Below are 18,914 nucleotides of genomic sequence, written 5' to 3' on the forward strand. Positions count from 1 at the left end.
AACTTCATTTCCTTTGTGTGTTTTCCATCTTTACGTAAATCCCATCTTTTATCTTCACTCCAGTGGTTCTCAACCTGTGAGTCATTAACCCTTTAGGGGTCGAACAACCCTTTCACAGGGATCCCTAAGACCTTCGGAAAACACACATTTCCAATGGTATTAGGAACCCAGACACCGCTCCTCTCTCTGTCTCCAGGCAGGCCTACCCACATGCAGATTCGCCCACATAGGAGTACCCAGCGTGAAGACTGTTACCCATGCTATACCATGCTTCCAGGCAAAATTTCATTTATTTGTAATTAGAAATAAATATTTCACAATATATAATTACATATTGTTTTGTGATTAATCACTGTGCTTTAATTATGTTCAATTTGTAACAATGAAAACACATCTTGCATATCAGATATTTACATTATGATTCATAACAGTGGCAAAATTACAGTTATGAAGTAGCAACTAAAATATTTTTATGGTTGGAGTCACCACAAAATGAGAAACTGTTTCTTCTCCTTGTAAAAATTCCAATGTTGTTATTAAGGTGCCATCATTTAAGTTTCAACTTTCAGTGACCCTGTGTACAGCTGAATAAAACGCTGCTGGGACCTGGGCCATCCTTACAATGTTGTTATGTTGAAGTTCAGTGTTGCTCCCAGTGCATAAATCCATCTACTTGAGAGTCTTCCTCTTTAGGGCTTCCCTTTTTTTAAAAAAATGGGGGCTCATATAACCATATATCCATTCATTATGTCAAGCACATTTGTGCATTTGTTGCTCTCATCATTCCCAAAACATTTGCTTTCTACTTGAGCCCTTGGTATCAGCTCCTCATTTTTCCCCTCCCTCCCTGTCGCCCATCCCTCATGAACCCTTGATAATTTATAAATTATTATTATTTTTTCATGTCTTACACTGTCCAACATCTCCCTTCACCCATTTTTCTATTATCTGTCCCCCTGGGAGGGGGTTATATGTAGATCCTTGTGATCAGTTCCCCCTTTCTAACCCACCTTCCCCTTCTCATCTGTACCAGTGTACATCCTCTGGTCTAGCCAGACTTGTAAGGTAGAATTGGGACCATGCTAGGGGGCGGGGAGAAGGAAGCATTAAAGAACTAGAGGAAAGTTGTATGTTTCATCATTGCTATACTGCACCCTGACTGGCTCGTCTCCTCTCCATGACCCTTCTGTAAGGGAATATCCAGTTGCCTACAGATAGGTTTGGGGTCTCCACTTCGCACTTTCCCTCATTCACAATATGCTTTTTTTGTTTTTTGATGCCTGATACTTGATCCCATCAACATCTCATGATGACACAGGCTGGTATGCTTCTTCCATGTGGGCTTTGTTGCTTCTCCACTAGATGGCCGCTTGTTTATCTTCAGCCTTTAAGACCCTAGATGCTATATCTTTTTATAGCCAGGCACCATAAACTTTCTTCACCACATTTGCTTATGCACCCACAATCGTGTCGGGAAGGTGAGCATCATGGAATGCCAGTTTAATAGAACAAACGTGTTCTTGCAATTGGGCCCCCCTTCTATTTCACCAAGCATATCCCTTTTCAGGGCCTCGTCTCTCCTGACAATATGTCTAAAATACATGGAACAAATTCTTCTTCAGTCTTCCTATTCAGTGTTCAGCTTTCACATACAATTGAAAACACCATGTTTTGAGTCAGAAGAACTTTAGTCCTCAAAGTGGCATCCTTGTTGTTCAACCAGAGAGCCTGTGCAGCACATATGCTCACGACAGTATGACTGTCAAGTTGTAAAAATTCGGTAGTCCCCCAAAATCCCTAATAATTCGTTCCCTTTTCTTCCCTTTTGGTTATTCAATTGTGTCTCTCCCCAAATGTACTGAAACTCTAACACCTGTACCTGTAACTGTGAGAAAGACAAGACTTTTTACTTGCGCAAAGAATTAAATCTTGGCAACCCACGGAGGTAATTCTACTCTGTCTAAAAGGGTCACTATGAGTCGGGAATTGACTATAGCAGTGAGTTTTTGAGTTTCAGTCCCTCTGACCCTAGGTGGAAATGAGATCTTTCTTTTGTTCTGTTAATGAGCGTATGCTAGAGTTGGGTGAGTCCCAACCTAGTCGATTCTGTGTTGAAAAAAATAGCCTAATAAATACAAAGACAAAACAGGGCAAAATATAGAGATTAAAGAATATCAGGGAATCTCCAGGAATACTTTGAAAAAACTATATCTCTAAGCACACCATGAATTTTAAACTTGTAGCCTGCAGAACTGTGAGACAAGACAGCTTTGTTTCTTAAAAACCACCTACTACAATAAGTAAGTAAGTAAATAAACAAATAAAAACACCCCACCTACTTTTGGTCCTTGAGTTATTACACTAGGTAAATCAGATACTATCTTCTGATTTAAACATAATTCACCATGAGAAGTGAGTGTCTTATTATATTCATTCTGTCAAATATTGCAATTTAGGATTAGAATCTGATGTATCTTAATAGTTATTTAAATTATATATTTAGGACCTAGAGTTCTGAATGGTACATTGATTCTTATTATAACCCCATAACCACTTCCATCAAGTCAACTCTAACTCAAATCAACTCTATAGGACAGAGTAAAGCTACCCCATTGGGTTTCTGAGACGATAAATCTTTACGGGAGCAGCTAGCCTCATCGTTCTCCAGAAAAGTAGCTTGTAGATTTGAACTAACTCAACTTGTCATTAGAAGGCCAACATGTAACCCACTGCATTACCATGGTAGAGGGTTCACAGTTAATTAACACACCCATACAACACTTCCTATGTGCCAGGAGCTATTGCATGAACTGTATAGATATTACAGAAATAACTCCAATCCAACAGTGCCACCAGGGCTCTTGCAACTAGTAGAAAAATCAACAAATAGAGAAATTCAGGAAAGAGAATATCATGTGTCACCCTTGTGCGTTATTTGAGCAATAGTCAGTGAAATCCAGAGAGCTACTATACCTTCGTATTCTATTGCTGTCACTACTTGATTGTCTTTTGTGGAAGAAAATCCATAGGCCTTATGATCTGAAAAAATAAATCAGATATGAGGAATTAAAATAGCATAAATGTTCATTTTCAAATATTTAAATGAGGCACATTAATTGGCCTAATTAACTTAATGATAATGTTTGGTGATAGCTTTATGCAATCATATATAGAACATTCATTTTAAAGCACCAAAAAAACAAAGGAAAGTCAAACCATACATGTCTATTCTATATCATAGATTTGGCCTTTGGCATCTCCAAAAGTAGAAACAATCAAACTATTTGATTCCACTACTGACAATACGAGAGTGCCTGGATTGTACATCTAGTTAAGCACTCCACTACCAGCCAAACACTGGCAGTTTAAACCCATCCAGAAGCACATACAATTCCAGACACATGGGATACATCACAATCTACATTGTCACTCAGACCAAGTCTCTTTGGGTCAGGGGAATGGTGCTTAAATAAATTCCATTTGAACACAACTGTTCTATAGTTAATCTGGTTTCAAAAATCTGAAATGAGAATGAATCAATAGACCATGGGTTTGAGGATTTTGAAACCTCCTTTGAAAGTAGAGTCCTTAATTAACAATGTGACATCTTTTCTTTGCATTATTCCTCTATGTGCATATCTATATAGTAAATTAATGTTCCACTGGGCTAGAATTTATTGTTCCTAAAGAACCCAAACTATTCTGAACATTTTCCTTCTTTTCTCTTAGGAACCTACAGAGAAAATTTGATTCGGGAATTAAAATCTTCAACAATCTATTGTCCTCAAATGTTCTCTATTCTACACTGTTCAACCATCAGGCTCTTTGTTTCTAAGTTGCAGATACCTCTATTGTGGAAATTGGAAAACCTGCTGTCTGTGTGAAGAATGAGGAGACCCCATGGTGCTCTCGGGTTAGCACTGGACTGCCAGCCATAGTCAGTGGTACAAACCCACTAGTCACCCTAAGGAGAAAGATGAGGCTACCTGCTCCTGTCGATTTACAGCCTCAGAAACCCTACTGAAGGTCACTATGAGTTGCAACCAGTTCATTGAAAGTAGGGTTCATTTGGGTTTAGTCTTATGTGAAGAATGGTCAATAAATAAATAAATAACAGTCGATAAATCAAATGATGTATTGCCTGGGGCAGATCTGCTACCAAAGACCTCTTTAAAAAGCAACGATGTCACTTTGAGGACTAAAGTGTGCCTGGCCCAAGCCATGATACTTTGAATTGCCTCATTACTTATGAAAGCTGGCAAATCATCAGGAAGAAGTAATGACTTTAAATTACGATGGTAGCTGAGTATAAACAGTGGCCTGCCTAAAGAATGAACAAAGCGGCTTCAGAGAAACGAGCCAGAATGTTCCTTAGACACAAGGCTGGCAATACTTTCTACATGTGATCAGGAGGGACCACTCTCCAAAAAAGGACATGATGCTTGGCAGAGGGTCAGTGAAAAAGAGGATGCCTTTCAATGACATGACTGACCAAGGCTGCAACAATGGGCTCACATTCTGCACTGGTTGTGAGGACAGTGTGGGATCAGGGGTCATTTTGTCCCAGTTTCCACAGGGTTGCCATGAGTAGGCACAGACTCTACAACACCATGTGAAGACATTGATTTTGAATTGAACCATATAAAGTAATGACCCACGTTGCTCAGCCATAAAAGTGCCAGGCCCACCAAAAGTAATTATAAAAGAAACTGTTACTTTTTTGTAAATGACCTAAAATGACATTTATTCTCACAGGTTTACAGGCTAAAAAAGCCCAAATTCAAGGTGTCAGTGAAAGCCTCCTGGGAGGAAACTATATTTTTAAGCTTTTGGAATCACTGGGTCTTTCTTTCTCTTTTTTGTATGTTCCATCATTTCTTACTTTATTTAATTTATAAAGTCATTTTACTGGGAGCGTGTACAACTCTTATCATTATCCATCCATCCATCCATTGTGTCAAGCGCATATGTACATTTGTTGCCATCATCATTCTCAAAACATTTGACTTCCACTTGAGCCCTTAATATCAGCTGCTCATTTCCCCCCTCCCTACTACCTCATAATTCATAAATTGTTATTATTTCGTCATATGTTACACTGTTTGACGTCTCCCCCTGACCTTTTCTCTGCTGTCCATCCCCCAGGGAGGAGGCTATACGTAGATTCTTATAATCAGTTCTCCCTTTCTATTCCATGTTCCCTCCACCCTCCAGGCATTGCCACTCTCACCACTGATCCTGGAGGAGTCATCTGTCCTGAATTCCCTGTGTTTCCAGTTGCTATCTCTACCAATGTACATCCTCTGGTCTAGCCAGATGCAAAGTAGAATTGGGATCATGATAGTGGGGTGGGGGAGTAGGAAGTATTTAAGAACTAGAGGAAAGTCATATGTTTCTTCATTGCTACCCTGCACTCTGATTGGCTCATCTTCTCCCACTGAGTATTTCTTGGCTTTTGGAAAGGTAAATCTAATCTTCGTGTAGGTCCACTAGGTTGGCTTCCCTCAGTGTCTCTTATGTATTTTCTTCAACTCTTCTATAAGGACAAATCGGAAGTGATTTGGATTATAATTCAGTGTAAAGAAGACCACAGTTCTCACAACTGCATTAACAGGTAACATCATGATAAAAGGAGAAAAGACTGAAGTTGTCAAGGATTGTCTTGATTCACAGTCAATGATCATGGTAGCAAAAGTCAGATCAGCGATGCATTGCATTGGATAAATTTGCTGCACAAGACCCCTTCCCGGTATTGAAAAGCAAGGGATATTACTTTGAGGACTAAGTTGCACCTGACCGAAGCCATGGTATTTTCAATCACCTCATATGCAAGTGAAAGCTGGACATGGGAGAAGAAAGGCCAAGGAAGAGTCAGTGCACATGAATTATGGTGCTGTGCTGGCAGTGTAAAGTACCGTGTACGACAAGAAGAACCAAGAGATCGATCCTGGAAGAAGTTCAGACAGAATGCTCCTTAGAGGCAAGCATGGTGAGGCTTCCTCACACATATTTTGGACACACTGTGTGAAGAGATTAGTCCCTGGGGAATGACATGACGCTTGGGAAAGCATAGGGGCAGTGAAGAAAAGGAAGGCCTTCAAAGAGCTGGATTGACACACTGGCTGCCACAATGAGCTCATACATAAGACCAATTGAGAGGACACAAGAGCGAGCAGCATTTCGTTCTGTAGTACATAGGTTCACTATGAGTCAGGACCAACTCGATGGCATCTAACCACCATACTGTGATAGGTAGGTTTATTGTGTCAACCTGGCCAATAAGAACATGAGGGATTAATAAGGTTGCAGCTTGATTACAGGGCAAAGAGACAAATGGCCTGGTGAGCCCTGCCTCTCTCTTGCTCTCTGGTGATTGGACCAGTGTGCAGTTGCCTTAGCTAGTTTCTGCCTCAACTTGCAAGCTACACTACTTGTGGGCCACCCACCCTGTGGACCATGTCGCTAGAGCTTGAGGTTTCTTTGAGACCTGCTTCGCCACACTGCTGGTGCATACATTGCTTGAACTGGGGACAGTTGGAACCTGTCATCTGGCTGACTGTTGGTGACCCACCCTGCTGTTTGCTGCTTGTGGCCGAACTGCCAGCATTGCTCTACAGAAGACTCAGCTGTCTGCTTCCTTGACCTTAGACCCAGAAGCCCTTGTGAGTTAATATACTTCCAGTATATTAACTGTTTCACAGAAGGGAGTTGAACTGAGCCCTCTGTACTTCTGTGTGGGCTAACTAACTGCTATATTCCTCTGTCCCTATCTAATACACATAGCAACAACTATCTGATAGCATTAGAAGCTGGCACTCTTACTAACCTCAACAATATAAATAATAATGTCTTTAAATACCTCATTTTCAAATAAGGTAACATTTCTAATGACTGAGATCTCAATTTGTTTCCAGGGCGATACAATCCAACACCTACCAGCATCCAAAGAACATTTTAAAATCTCCTTTTCTTAAACTTCTGTTGTATAGCATTTTCTCCCCATTTTCTTCTGAAAACTCAACTCCAGAGCATACCTTTCTTTGCCAATTTACCTTTTACTCCAAAACACAACTCACTGCCTTGAGGCGATGCTGACTCATAGTGAACTCCCTGAGGATGTCCAACACTGTAACCTTTCACAGGAGTAGAAAGCCCAGTCTTTCTCCAGCAGATTTGTCGTGGTTTCAAACTGCCAACCACACGGATTGCAGTCCAATGCATAACCATTGTACCACCGGGGCTCCCTTTCCCTTCTATGAGCCAGTATTAGTTTACAGAGACCAGAGATAGAGTCAGATCTTCAGTGAACAGAGGAAGGAAAGAAATTGAGAGAGTCAAGCCAGAATCCTCTGAAGAGAGGTGAAGAAAAAGCAGTACCTTCAATGTTCTTGTTGCATAGCAACTGCATTTAATGCGATGATCTTCAAACGTTTTGCCAATGATTCCAATGCAAAAAAAAAAAAACCATTATTCTGTGGAACTTCTTTGTAGTATATTTTGAAAACGTCTTCTCTTTGCTTAGTAATGTGTAAGTCAGTGCCCTCTCGGAGAAGCGCTAATTACGACGGGGCATCCTTATGGTTTTGAACTATTTTGGTATTCTTTCTTGCACAAAAGAATGAAGAATCACATTCCCTGGGAACCAGTAGAGAGAAAAACCTGGGCAAAATAGGAAAAGATGATCTTTGTTCTCTCCACATCATCACATCTTTGAACTTTTCAAATAATTCATTGTCTACTGAGAATTTTGTTTTCCTTAGTAGGCTCAGCCTTTCTTTTATGTTACACAAACTTTAGCATAATCCGAGGTTAGAAGGTTTAGTCACTGGGTTAGATCATCTATCCTCTTTTCTCCATTTTGACTTTTCTCCTTGACTTTGAGTAAGAGTTTAAAACTTTTCAAAAGTCACTTTAAAAGTTCAATGAAATGTAACAGCAGCTAACTTTAAAAGTTTAATTCCTTCATAAATTATACATTGCTGTGTTTGTGGATATATCTGCATATATATGCAAGGATGGTTATATATGTTAACCATACTTATATATTCCTTTTTGGTGAACTGACAAGATGTCTTAAATCTGTAAGAGGAAATTATTGAATTAGCAATATTATAGAGGAAACAATAATAAAGAAAAGATGTTATTTGTAATAAATTAATAAATAAGTAGCATTTCTTGGTAGCTGGATATTTTTTTGATCATGTTAAAACTTCTCCCTTTCTAGCTCCCTTGCTTTCTCCAAGTCTATTTATTTATCTCAAGGTTTATTTTAAAATATTTAATATGTGTGATCATTTGACCTTATTTAAACAGGAATCTATGGTTCCAAAGATCTGAATCTTCAGGAAGATTTTTATTAATATTTCTACCTTGCTTCCATCTTCTAGTTTTAGAATTCTATTTTTTAACTTGTACTTAATAGCTTATTTTATTAAAACTAAATATTAAATTTGATGTCACTATTTTGGTAACAGATGTTAGTAACAGTATCCAAGTGCACTGATTTCTGGAACTGATTTCTATTGTTTCTTCATAGATACATAACAAATTAAATAGTAGAATACACACAAAAATTGCCCTGTTGGCCTGCTGGGCAAAGTTCACACCGGCTACAAGACATCTCTAATAGCTATGGATGTGCTCCAAAATCTCTGACAGAAGTTCATAAAATGAGGTTAAGAGACGATTACTTCCAGAATTTCTAACAGCTTTATGTCAAGGAATTCTGGTCAAATCAACCTTTTGTGGTTTCCTTTCTGAATGCCATATACCAATGTTAAGAATAGGAGTTCTTTTATTTCTTAGTACACAGCTAAAACAATCTGATTTAACAGAGAATACTTTATACTATCATCATTTAAAAAATTACTGTAAAATCAACACTTTAGTTGAAAACATCTGGAAAAATTGAAGTGCTATGTTTTTTATTTATCTACCTCAAACCTACAGAATAGACTATACCATATATAAGTTATAAAACTTAAAAAGAGGACCTGATGCCAAGGGCTTAAGTGGAGAGCAAAAACTTTGAAAATGATGAGGGCAACCAATGTACAGATGTGCTTTACACAATTGATATATGTATGGATTGTGATAAGAGTTATGAGCCCCTAATAAAACGTTTTGAAAAAAGTTATAAAACTTATAGATATAAATACCATTTGTCATTGTTGTAGGTGACATCATATCAGTAGGGATGCAAAGTGACCCTTGGTACAGCAGAGCAAATATTTCCCAGCCTTGTGCCATCCTCACAAACAATCCTCTAAGTGTTGAGGCTGTTCTTGGAGCCATGAAATCAGTTCCTCTCATTGAGGATCGTTCTCTTTCTCGCTGACTTTCTCCCAAGCAGCCTGCATTACTCCTGATCACGTGTTCAAAATATATGAGAGGAAGTCTCTACAACCTCCCTCTAAGAAGCATCTGGTTGTACTTCTTTCAAGACATATTTATTCACTCTTCTGGCAGTTCATGGTATGCTTGCTCAGTAAACTTCACCAACACCACAATTATTGGGTCAGGATAAGCTTATGCCTCAAAGTGATTCCAATTTTAGGATATGTGCTGCTGAAGCGATTTAAAAAAATAGTATGTCATGATTTTATTATTTAAATTTTCAACTTAATCACAACTTACATTAAAAAAGCTTAAAACTATTTTATTGGCACTTCAACCACACATTGTATGATTCAATGGTTCAACCATATCAAAAAGAGTTATACAATGTTTACCACTATCAATTTCAGAACATTTCCTTTTTCCTTTAAAATTTTAAAAAAATCATTTTATTGGGGGCTCATACAATTCCTATCACAATCCATCCATCCATCCATGGTGTCAAGCACATTTGTCCATTTGTTGCCCTCAGCATTCTCAAAATGATTTCTTGAGGTCTTTTGCAGGATATTTAGCCAATAACATCATTTGATTTCTTGACTGCTGTTTTGAAGGGGGCTGATTGTGGAATGAAAATCTTTGTAAAATGAAAAAAATGCAAATAAAATTAAATCCTTGAAAACTTCGGACTTTGGGTTAAAATGCTATTGGCCTTTTAAAATGAAAAAAAAAATCCAAGTAAAATGAAATTCCTGACAACTTCAACCTTTTCCCTGTTAAACTTCAACCTGTTAAAATGCTATTGGCTATTGTTCAAATTGTGAGGGGCTTATTATTTTTATTTTGACTTGTAATGTGCACTCTCAACTCTAGCCTTTTATCTTCATCAGTAAGTACTTCGAGTCCATTTTATATGTCATCTGCATATGGCTAGTTGCTAATGAGTCTCCCTCTAATTTTGATGCCCTGTTCTTCTTCATATAGCTGAGCTTGTTACATTATTTGCTCAGCATACGGATTATATAAGTATAAGGAAAGGACAAATAAAACCCTGATAAACACCTTTCCTATTATTCATGAATACAAATAAATGTTCTTGAGTACAAATTCTTAGCAATATGGCCCATAATTTGTTATGATCCATACAATTGACCCCCTTTGCATAGTTAATAGAACACAGTTAAACCTCTTTCTGGTGTTTATTCTTCCTACCAAGATCCATCTGATATCAGGAATGATATCCTCTAATCCATCTCCTCTCCTCAGTCATACTTAAATTTCTGGCAGTCCCCTGTCAATATACTACTGCAAAAATTTTATAATTATATTCAGCATAAATTTTAGTTGTGTGTTATTCCTGGAGTAGCTTTGGTGGATTAGTGGTTATTCATTGAGCTGCTAAAGCAAGTCAGCAGTTCAAAACCACCAGCTACTCCACAGGAGAAAGATGAGGCTTTCTACTCCTGTAAAGAGGTATAATTTCAGAAATTTGCAAAGACAGTTCTATACCACATCTTCAATATGAATTAGCATCAATTTGATAGTTTGGGTTTGGTAATAATTTGGTTTTGCTTTGGCTCAATAATTTCTGCCATCTCTGGAACAGATGTAAATCTAAATCTCATCTTGTCGGGTGGTCTGGTAGCTGTTTTCCGATTGTCTTGGGATAGATGAGTTATCCCTTCTAGCATTGCATTCATTTGTTAAAACAACCCAGTTGCTTTTCCATCCATTAATTCCTTTCTTTCCTTTTTCTCGTGCTTTCTTTCAGTGTCTCTTGGACTCCGTCTTCACTGTTGTTGATGCCTGATCCTTCCTTCCTGAGTGGGTGAATGTTGAACCATGATTTCTGGTACCGTGACTGTGCTCCTCCCCTCCATCTTCTTTTGATACTTTCCAGGTCACGGAACATTTTACTCATAAGTCCTGTAACTCACAGAACATGCAGTTCAAGGCTTAAATCTTTCCTTCCGTTTTTTTCAGCATGAGAAATGCTGCGCACGTTCTTCCACTTTGGTTTTCTAACTTGCTCTTTGCTCATTTCATACTACTTCATTTTGTCTTCTTGAGTTGCTATTTGAAATCTGTTCAGCTCTTTAACTTCATCATTTCCTTTGTGTTAACAATTTTGTGCACTTACTAGTTTCAGCGTTCTTCTGACATCGTTTTGATTTCGCATTCTTTCCAGGCTCTTTAAGGATGCTTGACTTTATTCACGTAGCGCATCCTTGAGGCCACCACACACTTTGTCTGGTCTTGGTCATTAGTGTTCAATACATCAACTCTATTGTTGAGACGAGCGCTGAATTCAGGGGGGATATACTCAAAGTTGTGCTACAGCTCTTTGTAGACCTGATTTCATTTTCATCAGCTTTTACTTGAACTTGAAATAGGTCCTTGGATTTGTTCTGATCGATAACATTGGGATTCTTTATAATTTGTTCTCACAGATGTAATCAATTCTCCTGTGTGTTCCATCTGACAACATGTACAAACGCAGGCACTAAAAAAGGTATTTACATAAGTAATTTTCTTCCAAATTTTTTCACTCATTTGTTTCTATTATCAAAGGCATATTTTCCAACTATGGAGAGCTTACCTCTTTGTTGAAATTTTTCATAATACAAACACTGGTGATTATCAAAGCACCTTTTGGAGCATGTCTAATCAATTTCAGGCTGTAGAAGTTGATAACAAATCTTCAATGTCCTCATCTTTGCCATTAGTGGTTGATATGTTAATTCAAATAACAGTCACATTAACTAGTTTTCCATTTAGATGTATGGATATTATCCCATCATTAACAGTACTGCACCATAGGATAGATCCTGAAATGTTCTTTCGGATGATTAACACAATGCCATTCCTCTTCAATGTCATTTCTAGCATATCAGACCACATGACTGTTTGATTCATAAGGACCAATACCAGTCGATTTCAGCTCACTAATGCTGAGGATATCAATCTTTATGCAATCATTTCAATTTTTATGACTTCCAGTTTTCTAAATTCATACTTTGTACATTCCATGTTCTAATTGTTAATGGATATTTGTAGCTGTTTATTTTCCTTTTGAGTCATATCAAATCAGCAAATACAGGTCTGGAAAGCCTTGCTCCATGCATGTGATTAAAGTTGCTGCTCCCTGATGGCGTGGTGCCTCCCGGCTGTATCTTGAGTACTTTTCAATGTGTCACTCTATCAGGGAAGGCTGCTCCGCTTTTCATAAGGTTTCCACAAGCCGGTGTTTATAGTTCCAAATATCACATGAATAATAGTGGAGTTTGACTATCACAATTATTAGACTAACAACATATTTTTAACTTTTTATTGTGATAAGTGGGCGTTTACATTGCAGATCACCATTCTTGTATTTAACAATTGCAATAACTGACCAAACTTCCAATAGCTTGCCTGGTCCCCTACCTCCTTTCCCCCTCTTCTCCCTCTTCTAGAATTATTGCCTTTCCTTTCACACAGGTTAATACTTGTCTACCCTTACTCTATTACTTCCCCTTAGACTAACAACATTTTAAAATTACACTGGGCTAGCAACAACAAATAGAGTATCTAGTGTTAATTTTAAATAGGTATTTCTAATACCTATTTATATAGATAGAAAATAACCCATGAAGCTAAGAAACAGAGATTAAATATATTATAGACTCATCTGTCACAGATTCAACTAGATCTAGTGGATGGAGGAGAGAGATCTTTCTAGTTCCTTAAACTAGACATCCTGGCCCTTCCTCTTAATGAGACATGTATAGCTATGTTTCAGGGAAAGAAAAGCCATATAAAAGGACAGGGAGAAATCAAAGATGTGCTTGACTTCTGAGGTGCCTGTGGCTGATGTCCTGGCAAGTTCACACTGACCTAAAGAAGTTAAGGGTGATTTGACTCTGAACACATTTGCTCCTTAAGGAGCTAATAGCTAAGTAAATGTGACTCTGTTGTGTTAATAGTCTCCTTGGATAGATGCGACAATGCAGAGTAAGTAAGAGGTTTCAGGTCACAGTGCTAGAAATCAAGGAAGTCCAGATGTATATAGTATACATATATACAGATGTATATCTAGTTGGCGAGGATTCACCATTTTCTCTCTCTCAACTCAAAATAAGTGCCTACGAGAAAGTAGCATCAAACACAACACTCTAGAATACTCTGCGAGGGGCCTCACATGCAGTTTCAAGTGTTCGATCATTCAGAGAGTATATTACAAATTGCCATCATTAGAAATAGTGTTAAAGGGACACATGATAATGATGAGTGAACTACCGTAAGTGGTGTTTTACAGGAATGAGCATGGCAAAATGTCACAGAGATTTCCTATCAATCTGTTATCTTTATGATCTAAAACTGAGATTATTTTTGTCTCTCTCAAACAAAGCTAGCACAGCTGTTTTCAATCTTTTTATCAATTAGAAAATAGAATAAGGCACATAAAGGGAGGCAGATGAATGGCCACAAATTTAATAAGGTCCAAACTGTGGGACTCTCGTTTGCATGGGTGCTAGTGCCTACTGCAAATGTGAAAGTATGAGGCTTATTTTGTATTATTTTCCTTAGAAGGTCATAGTCTAGATCCATGCTTGCACACATCTATGGGCTTGTCCTTATTAATGAGTTTACTTGACTTTCTATATTTGACCACCCATATGTTTGATATAAAGCATGTGGTCCCTGGAATTATTGTCTGATGACAAGTTTTCCTTGAAAAATACTAAAATGTTTACGTGACCAGCTGCTAATGTTGGAGACACAGCTCATTTTCTATATCCAATTCTTAAAATATGAAACCAGACGTGTCCTTCTGAATGATCACACATAAAAACTTTAGCCCCTACGTTCAATACATGATATTAATTATCCTCTATTACTACAGATGCTTACAGAAGAGATTTGAAAACGAAGGGAACCCTCCCAACTGATTGTTCCTTCTTGTTTCCTTTGATTAGCCTTCAGGAAGCCAAAACAAAAGGGAAAGATTTAGTTTGATGTGCAGAACATGGAAACAATGGTTTGGCATTGCTCTGCTGTCCTATTTTAACTGTCAGGGAATAAATGAGTTACTCTGATTTCTTGGGGGCTCTAAATTAAAAATTATAATTTCTCTTCTCTTTTGGTAAACATAGTTCTCTGATTCACTATTCTATTTAACAATGGACTCCCCATATTCAACTGATTATAATAATAAATATGCTTACCAAGTTCATTGGAGTAGACCAGTACAAGGCACAGTTTAATTAATGGCTGGATACATTCAAAAGGTCCCTGAGTTTCTCAAATGGTTCAGCTTGGTCTGCTACTAACAGAAAGGTTGATGGTGCAAAGCAACTCAATGGCTCTGCAGAAGCAAGACCTGGGGATTTATTTCTGTACAAATGACCACCGAGAAAATCCTGTGGGGGCAGGTTACCCTGTGACATGTGGGGTAGCCATGAGCTCGAAGTAGGCTAATGGAAATGGGTTCGACTTGGGTACATTCAAATTACCGGGGCCTTTGGACTTTATCCTGGACTAATTAAGAAATGAACATGTGATTTTTGGAGATCCACTGGCTCTTAAGTTTTGAAGCTCATTCAGAGCAAATATTGAAAAGAAGGTGAGGGTATTTGGACCCAAATACTGCATGTGAAAGTTTAATGCTCATAAATTAATTTAGATGAAATAGCTGATTGAGATCATGCATAGAATAGGGATGGCTGGATTTGTGACAGATCAAGCAGATATTTGGACATTATACAGCAGCAGTCTCAGCACATCCGTTTTCATGACTGTGGTATGAGAGCTGACTTCATGTCTAGTGGGACACAGAGCTACATTGTTTCCTGCCACCATCATTTCCAACAGCCAAACGTTCCCCTGCCCATTCCTGATTCCAGTTGATTTTTCTTTTTTTCACACTACCTATCATCTTCTAATGGAGCTCTAGTGACTCCCCTGAATGTTAACAAACCCCCTCTTCACCACAAGGATAAAGGACACATTCATTGAGCCTTATCTCTGTCACAGTTCCAGTTGTAGGGGAGGTATAAGCAAGCCTGGGAGCAGTTGAAAACATTTAAAGTATGAGAAAATTAAAATGTTTTCTAACTTTCAAGGTCCCTCTCAAGTCTCACCACCTCTAAGAAGTCTTGGTAAAACTCTTTTCAGACTATGCATAAAGCTTTCTTCTCCGAACCCCTTTGATAAAATTATATAGAATCCTATGACAAATTTTATGATATATTTGATGGCTTTTTTGAGAACATTCTCTCTTAGTTTACATCTTGATGGTCCTTTCCTGTGGCCTTTCCCACCTTGCTCCACAACCTCTTCTGAATCCAGCCTAAACCTCTGGCAGTTCTAGGTCAATGCAACCATTGTTAGACATCTTCAGCAAGTGACTGGCTAGTGAATATTATTATTCCCTAGAGCTCCTTGTCCATGTGGTAAAAATGGAAAGGTGGGTGGTTCAAACCTACTGAGTGGCTTTGTTGGAGAAAAATCTGGTGATGTGCTCCTGTACAGACCACAATCTACAAGATCCTCTAGGGTAGCTCCTCCCTGACACCTAGGGTCACCATGAGTTCCAATAGGCACCATGGCATACAACAATAGCACTCCTTAGCATTTGCTTTTCCTATTCTCTAGCCATTCCCTGGGGTTCATAAGGTCAAGTTCAATGCTAATGATTTCTATATATGCATGGTCGGTATAATATTTTAAGAAATCCAAGGAATAAAAATACCCCCAAACCTTCCTATTCTGAAGTCAATTGTGATTCATAGTGACCCTACAGCACAGAGCAGACCTGCCCCTGTGGGTCTCCGAGGCTGTACATTTTCACAATCGTCGTCAACCTAATCTTTCTCCCAAGGAGCAGCTGGGGATTTCAAATTGCCGAGCTTTCAGCTAGGGGCCCACCTGTAAGCACTAAGCTAACTGGCCCGTACTTAAAATGTGGAATTCATGGATGCGCTACTAACACTGTCACCACAACCAAGATAGGGCATTTCCAGAAGGTTTCTTATGCCTCTCTACCAATCATTCCTTCACCCACTCCTCTTGCCACTATAGATAAACTTGCTTTTTCTAGATTTTCTTTTTTATTATTATTAATCATTTTATTGGGGGCCCATACAGCTCTTTCTCAAAATACATCCATCCATCCATTGTGTCAAACACATTTGTACATTTGTTGCCATCATCATTTTCAAAAAAATTTCTTTCTACTTGAGCCCTTGGTATCAGCCCATCATTCCCCCACCCTCCCTCCCTCCCTCCCTCATGAACCCTTGACAACTTATAAATTTTTTTTTTTCTCATCTTACACTGGACGATGCCTCTCTTCACCCACTTTTCTGTCTTCCAGTCCCCAGGGATGATCACAGTGATCAGTTTCCCTTTTCATATAAATATAGTATATACTCTTTGGTATTCACATCCATAGTTTGAACTTTTCTTCCCTTCTAGAGTTCTCAAAAAGTAGTTGTTGTTGTTAGGTGCCATCAAATCTATCCTGATAATAGTACATCTGCACATTAAGTTAATAAATACATCTGCACTTATTAAGTTTCCTCATAAGCCTTCCTCCCTTCCTGATAACTGCATTCTTCATCTAATCAAACTTCTCTGATTATTGGCTCATCATATGGATTCCCATTCTTCTCAAGGCTAACCGTGGTTTGTTGTGATCCACACATGTGAATGACTTTGTATAGTCAATGAAACACACATAAAACCTTTCTGGTATTCTCTGCTTTCTGGTGTTCTCACACACCAGCAATGATATCCCTTGTTCCACAACCTTTTCTGAATCTAGTCTGAATCTCCGGCACCTCTCTGTCATGTATTGCTGGCAAGCATTGTTAGATGATCTTCAACAAAATTTTAATTGCATGTGATATCAATGATAATGTTCTATCATTTAAGTATTCTGTTGGGTCACCTTCCTTTGGAATGGGTACTAATATGGATCTTTTGCGGTCAGTTGGTCAAGTAGCTCTCTTCCAAATTTCCCAGCATACATGAGTAGGTCCAGTGCTGCTCCCACTTGTTGCAACATTTCAATTTTCCATCATTTGCTGGAGCCTTGTTTTGACTAATGTTTTCAACCAACTTGGATTTCTTCCTTCAGTACCATTGATTCCTTCTCAGATGCTACATCTTGAAATGGTTGGTGCAGTGACTCTGAGTATTCTTTCTATCTTCTTTGGATGCTTCCTGCATCACTCAATGTTTTGCCCATAGAATCTTTCAATCTGGCAACTTGAGGTGTGAATTTTTCTTTTTCATTTAAGATATGCCTAGCGTGGCCTTCCATTTTTGTTTTCTAACACTTGGCCTTTGCACTTTGCATTATAACATTTTACTCTGTTTTCTGGAGCTGTCTTTTGAAATTTTCTATTGAGCTCCCTGAGACCATCACGTCTTCTATTTGCCTTACGTACTTAAGATTAAGAACAAGTTTAAAGTCTTTTCTGATCTCCAGATTGATATTTTCTTTTCCCTATCTTTTTAATGGCCTTTGATTTCTTCCTGAATGATGTGCTTGATGTCATCCCAGGGCTCATAAAGCCATCTGTCATTAGAGTTTAATGCATCAAATTTGTTCTTGAGAGGGTCTCCAAATTTGGTGGTATATCTTCAAGGTTGTCTTTTGGCTCCATGGACTTGTTTGACAAAAATGGATAAATATTGTTATGACCTACATTTATAGAAAATAAACAGTATACAGAGACCAAACTTATGAGTGATCACTAGGGATGAAAGGGTGGGGGAGAGGCTGATGGTGGTGGTCAAATACTTTGGAAAAGGATAATGGTGATAGTTGTATTACAAGATGAACATACGCACTATCACTGAACTGCACATTTAAAATAGTTAAACTGTACAATAATCTGCCATATTTTTTACTACAATTATAAAACTACAATCCGGTCATTCTCAGCTTTCTTTCAGAGGCTTTCCGTAACCTTCCAGTTGAATTCCTCCAAATATCCTTTTAGAACTGACTCTGATTTTCCAGTATCCCTTGGGACCAATGCTCTCTCTCCACAATGTGCAAGTCACTAAATAGGGGGTTCCCAGGTTTTTATCACCCAACAGATCTGTGCCTTCCCTCCAGCCCACCCTTGTCGAGTGGGAAAGGCCTATCGGTTATTCCTGGCTCATAGGCCAAGAAACGTGACGGCTTCTTCTGCCTTTTACACAGTCATCCCCTGCTCCACCTGGAGATTTTTACAAGTGTTTATTAACATTTATTAGGAGCTCTGGTGGCACAGGGCATTTCAACTTGTGCTGCTTACTTCAAGATCATCCGTTCAAACCCACCAGCTGTTCCATGGGGGAACGATGAGGCTTTCCACCCTAGTAATGATTTACAGTCTCTGACGCCCATGAAACAGTTCTACTCTGATCTATAAGGTCACCATGAGTTATAATGGACTTGCTGGCAGTGAATTTGGTGGTAGTTTTAAAAAGCCATTTTAATGACATATAATTCACACTGTTTTTGTTGTTGTTACTAGTGTTTACTACTATCTTTTGCATGTCTGATTCTTTCATTGGATAGATTAGAAACTATTTGAGAA

The 18,914-nt window shown here is 38.4% G+C and overlaps 1 protein-coding gene across 2 annotated transcripts in view; it reads right to left on the minus strand.

Moving 5' to 3' along the window:
- The window catches only part of JAM2 (junctional adhesion molecule 2), an 85,935-nt gene that overhangs the window by 35,244 nt on the left and 31,777 nt on the right, over positions 1–18,914 (minus strand). For both annotated transcript variants that reach the window (XM_075542414.1, XM_075542413.1), the window contains exon 2: positions 2,974–3,039. In XM_075542414.1, coding sequence (XP_075398529.1) covers positions 2,974–3,039 — 66 coding nt within the window. The remainder of the gene's footprint in view (positions 1–2,973; positions 3,040–18,914) is intronic.

Source organism: Tenrec ecaudatus, chromosome 2 (genome assembly GCF_050624435.1).
Source record: "Tenrec ecaudatus isolate mTenEca1 chromosome 2, mTenEca1.hap1, whole genome shotgun sequence".
Classification (NCBI taxonomy): Eukaryota; Metazoa; Chordata; class Mammalia; order Afrosoricida; family Tenrecidae; genus Tenrec; species Tenrec ecaudatus.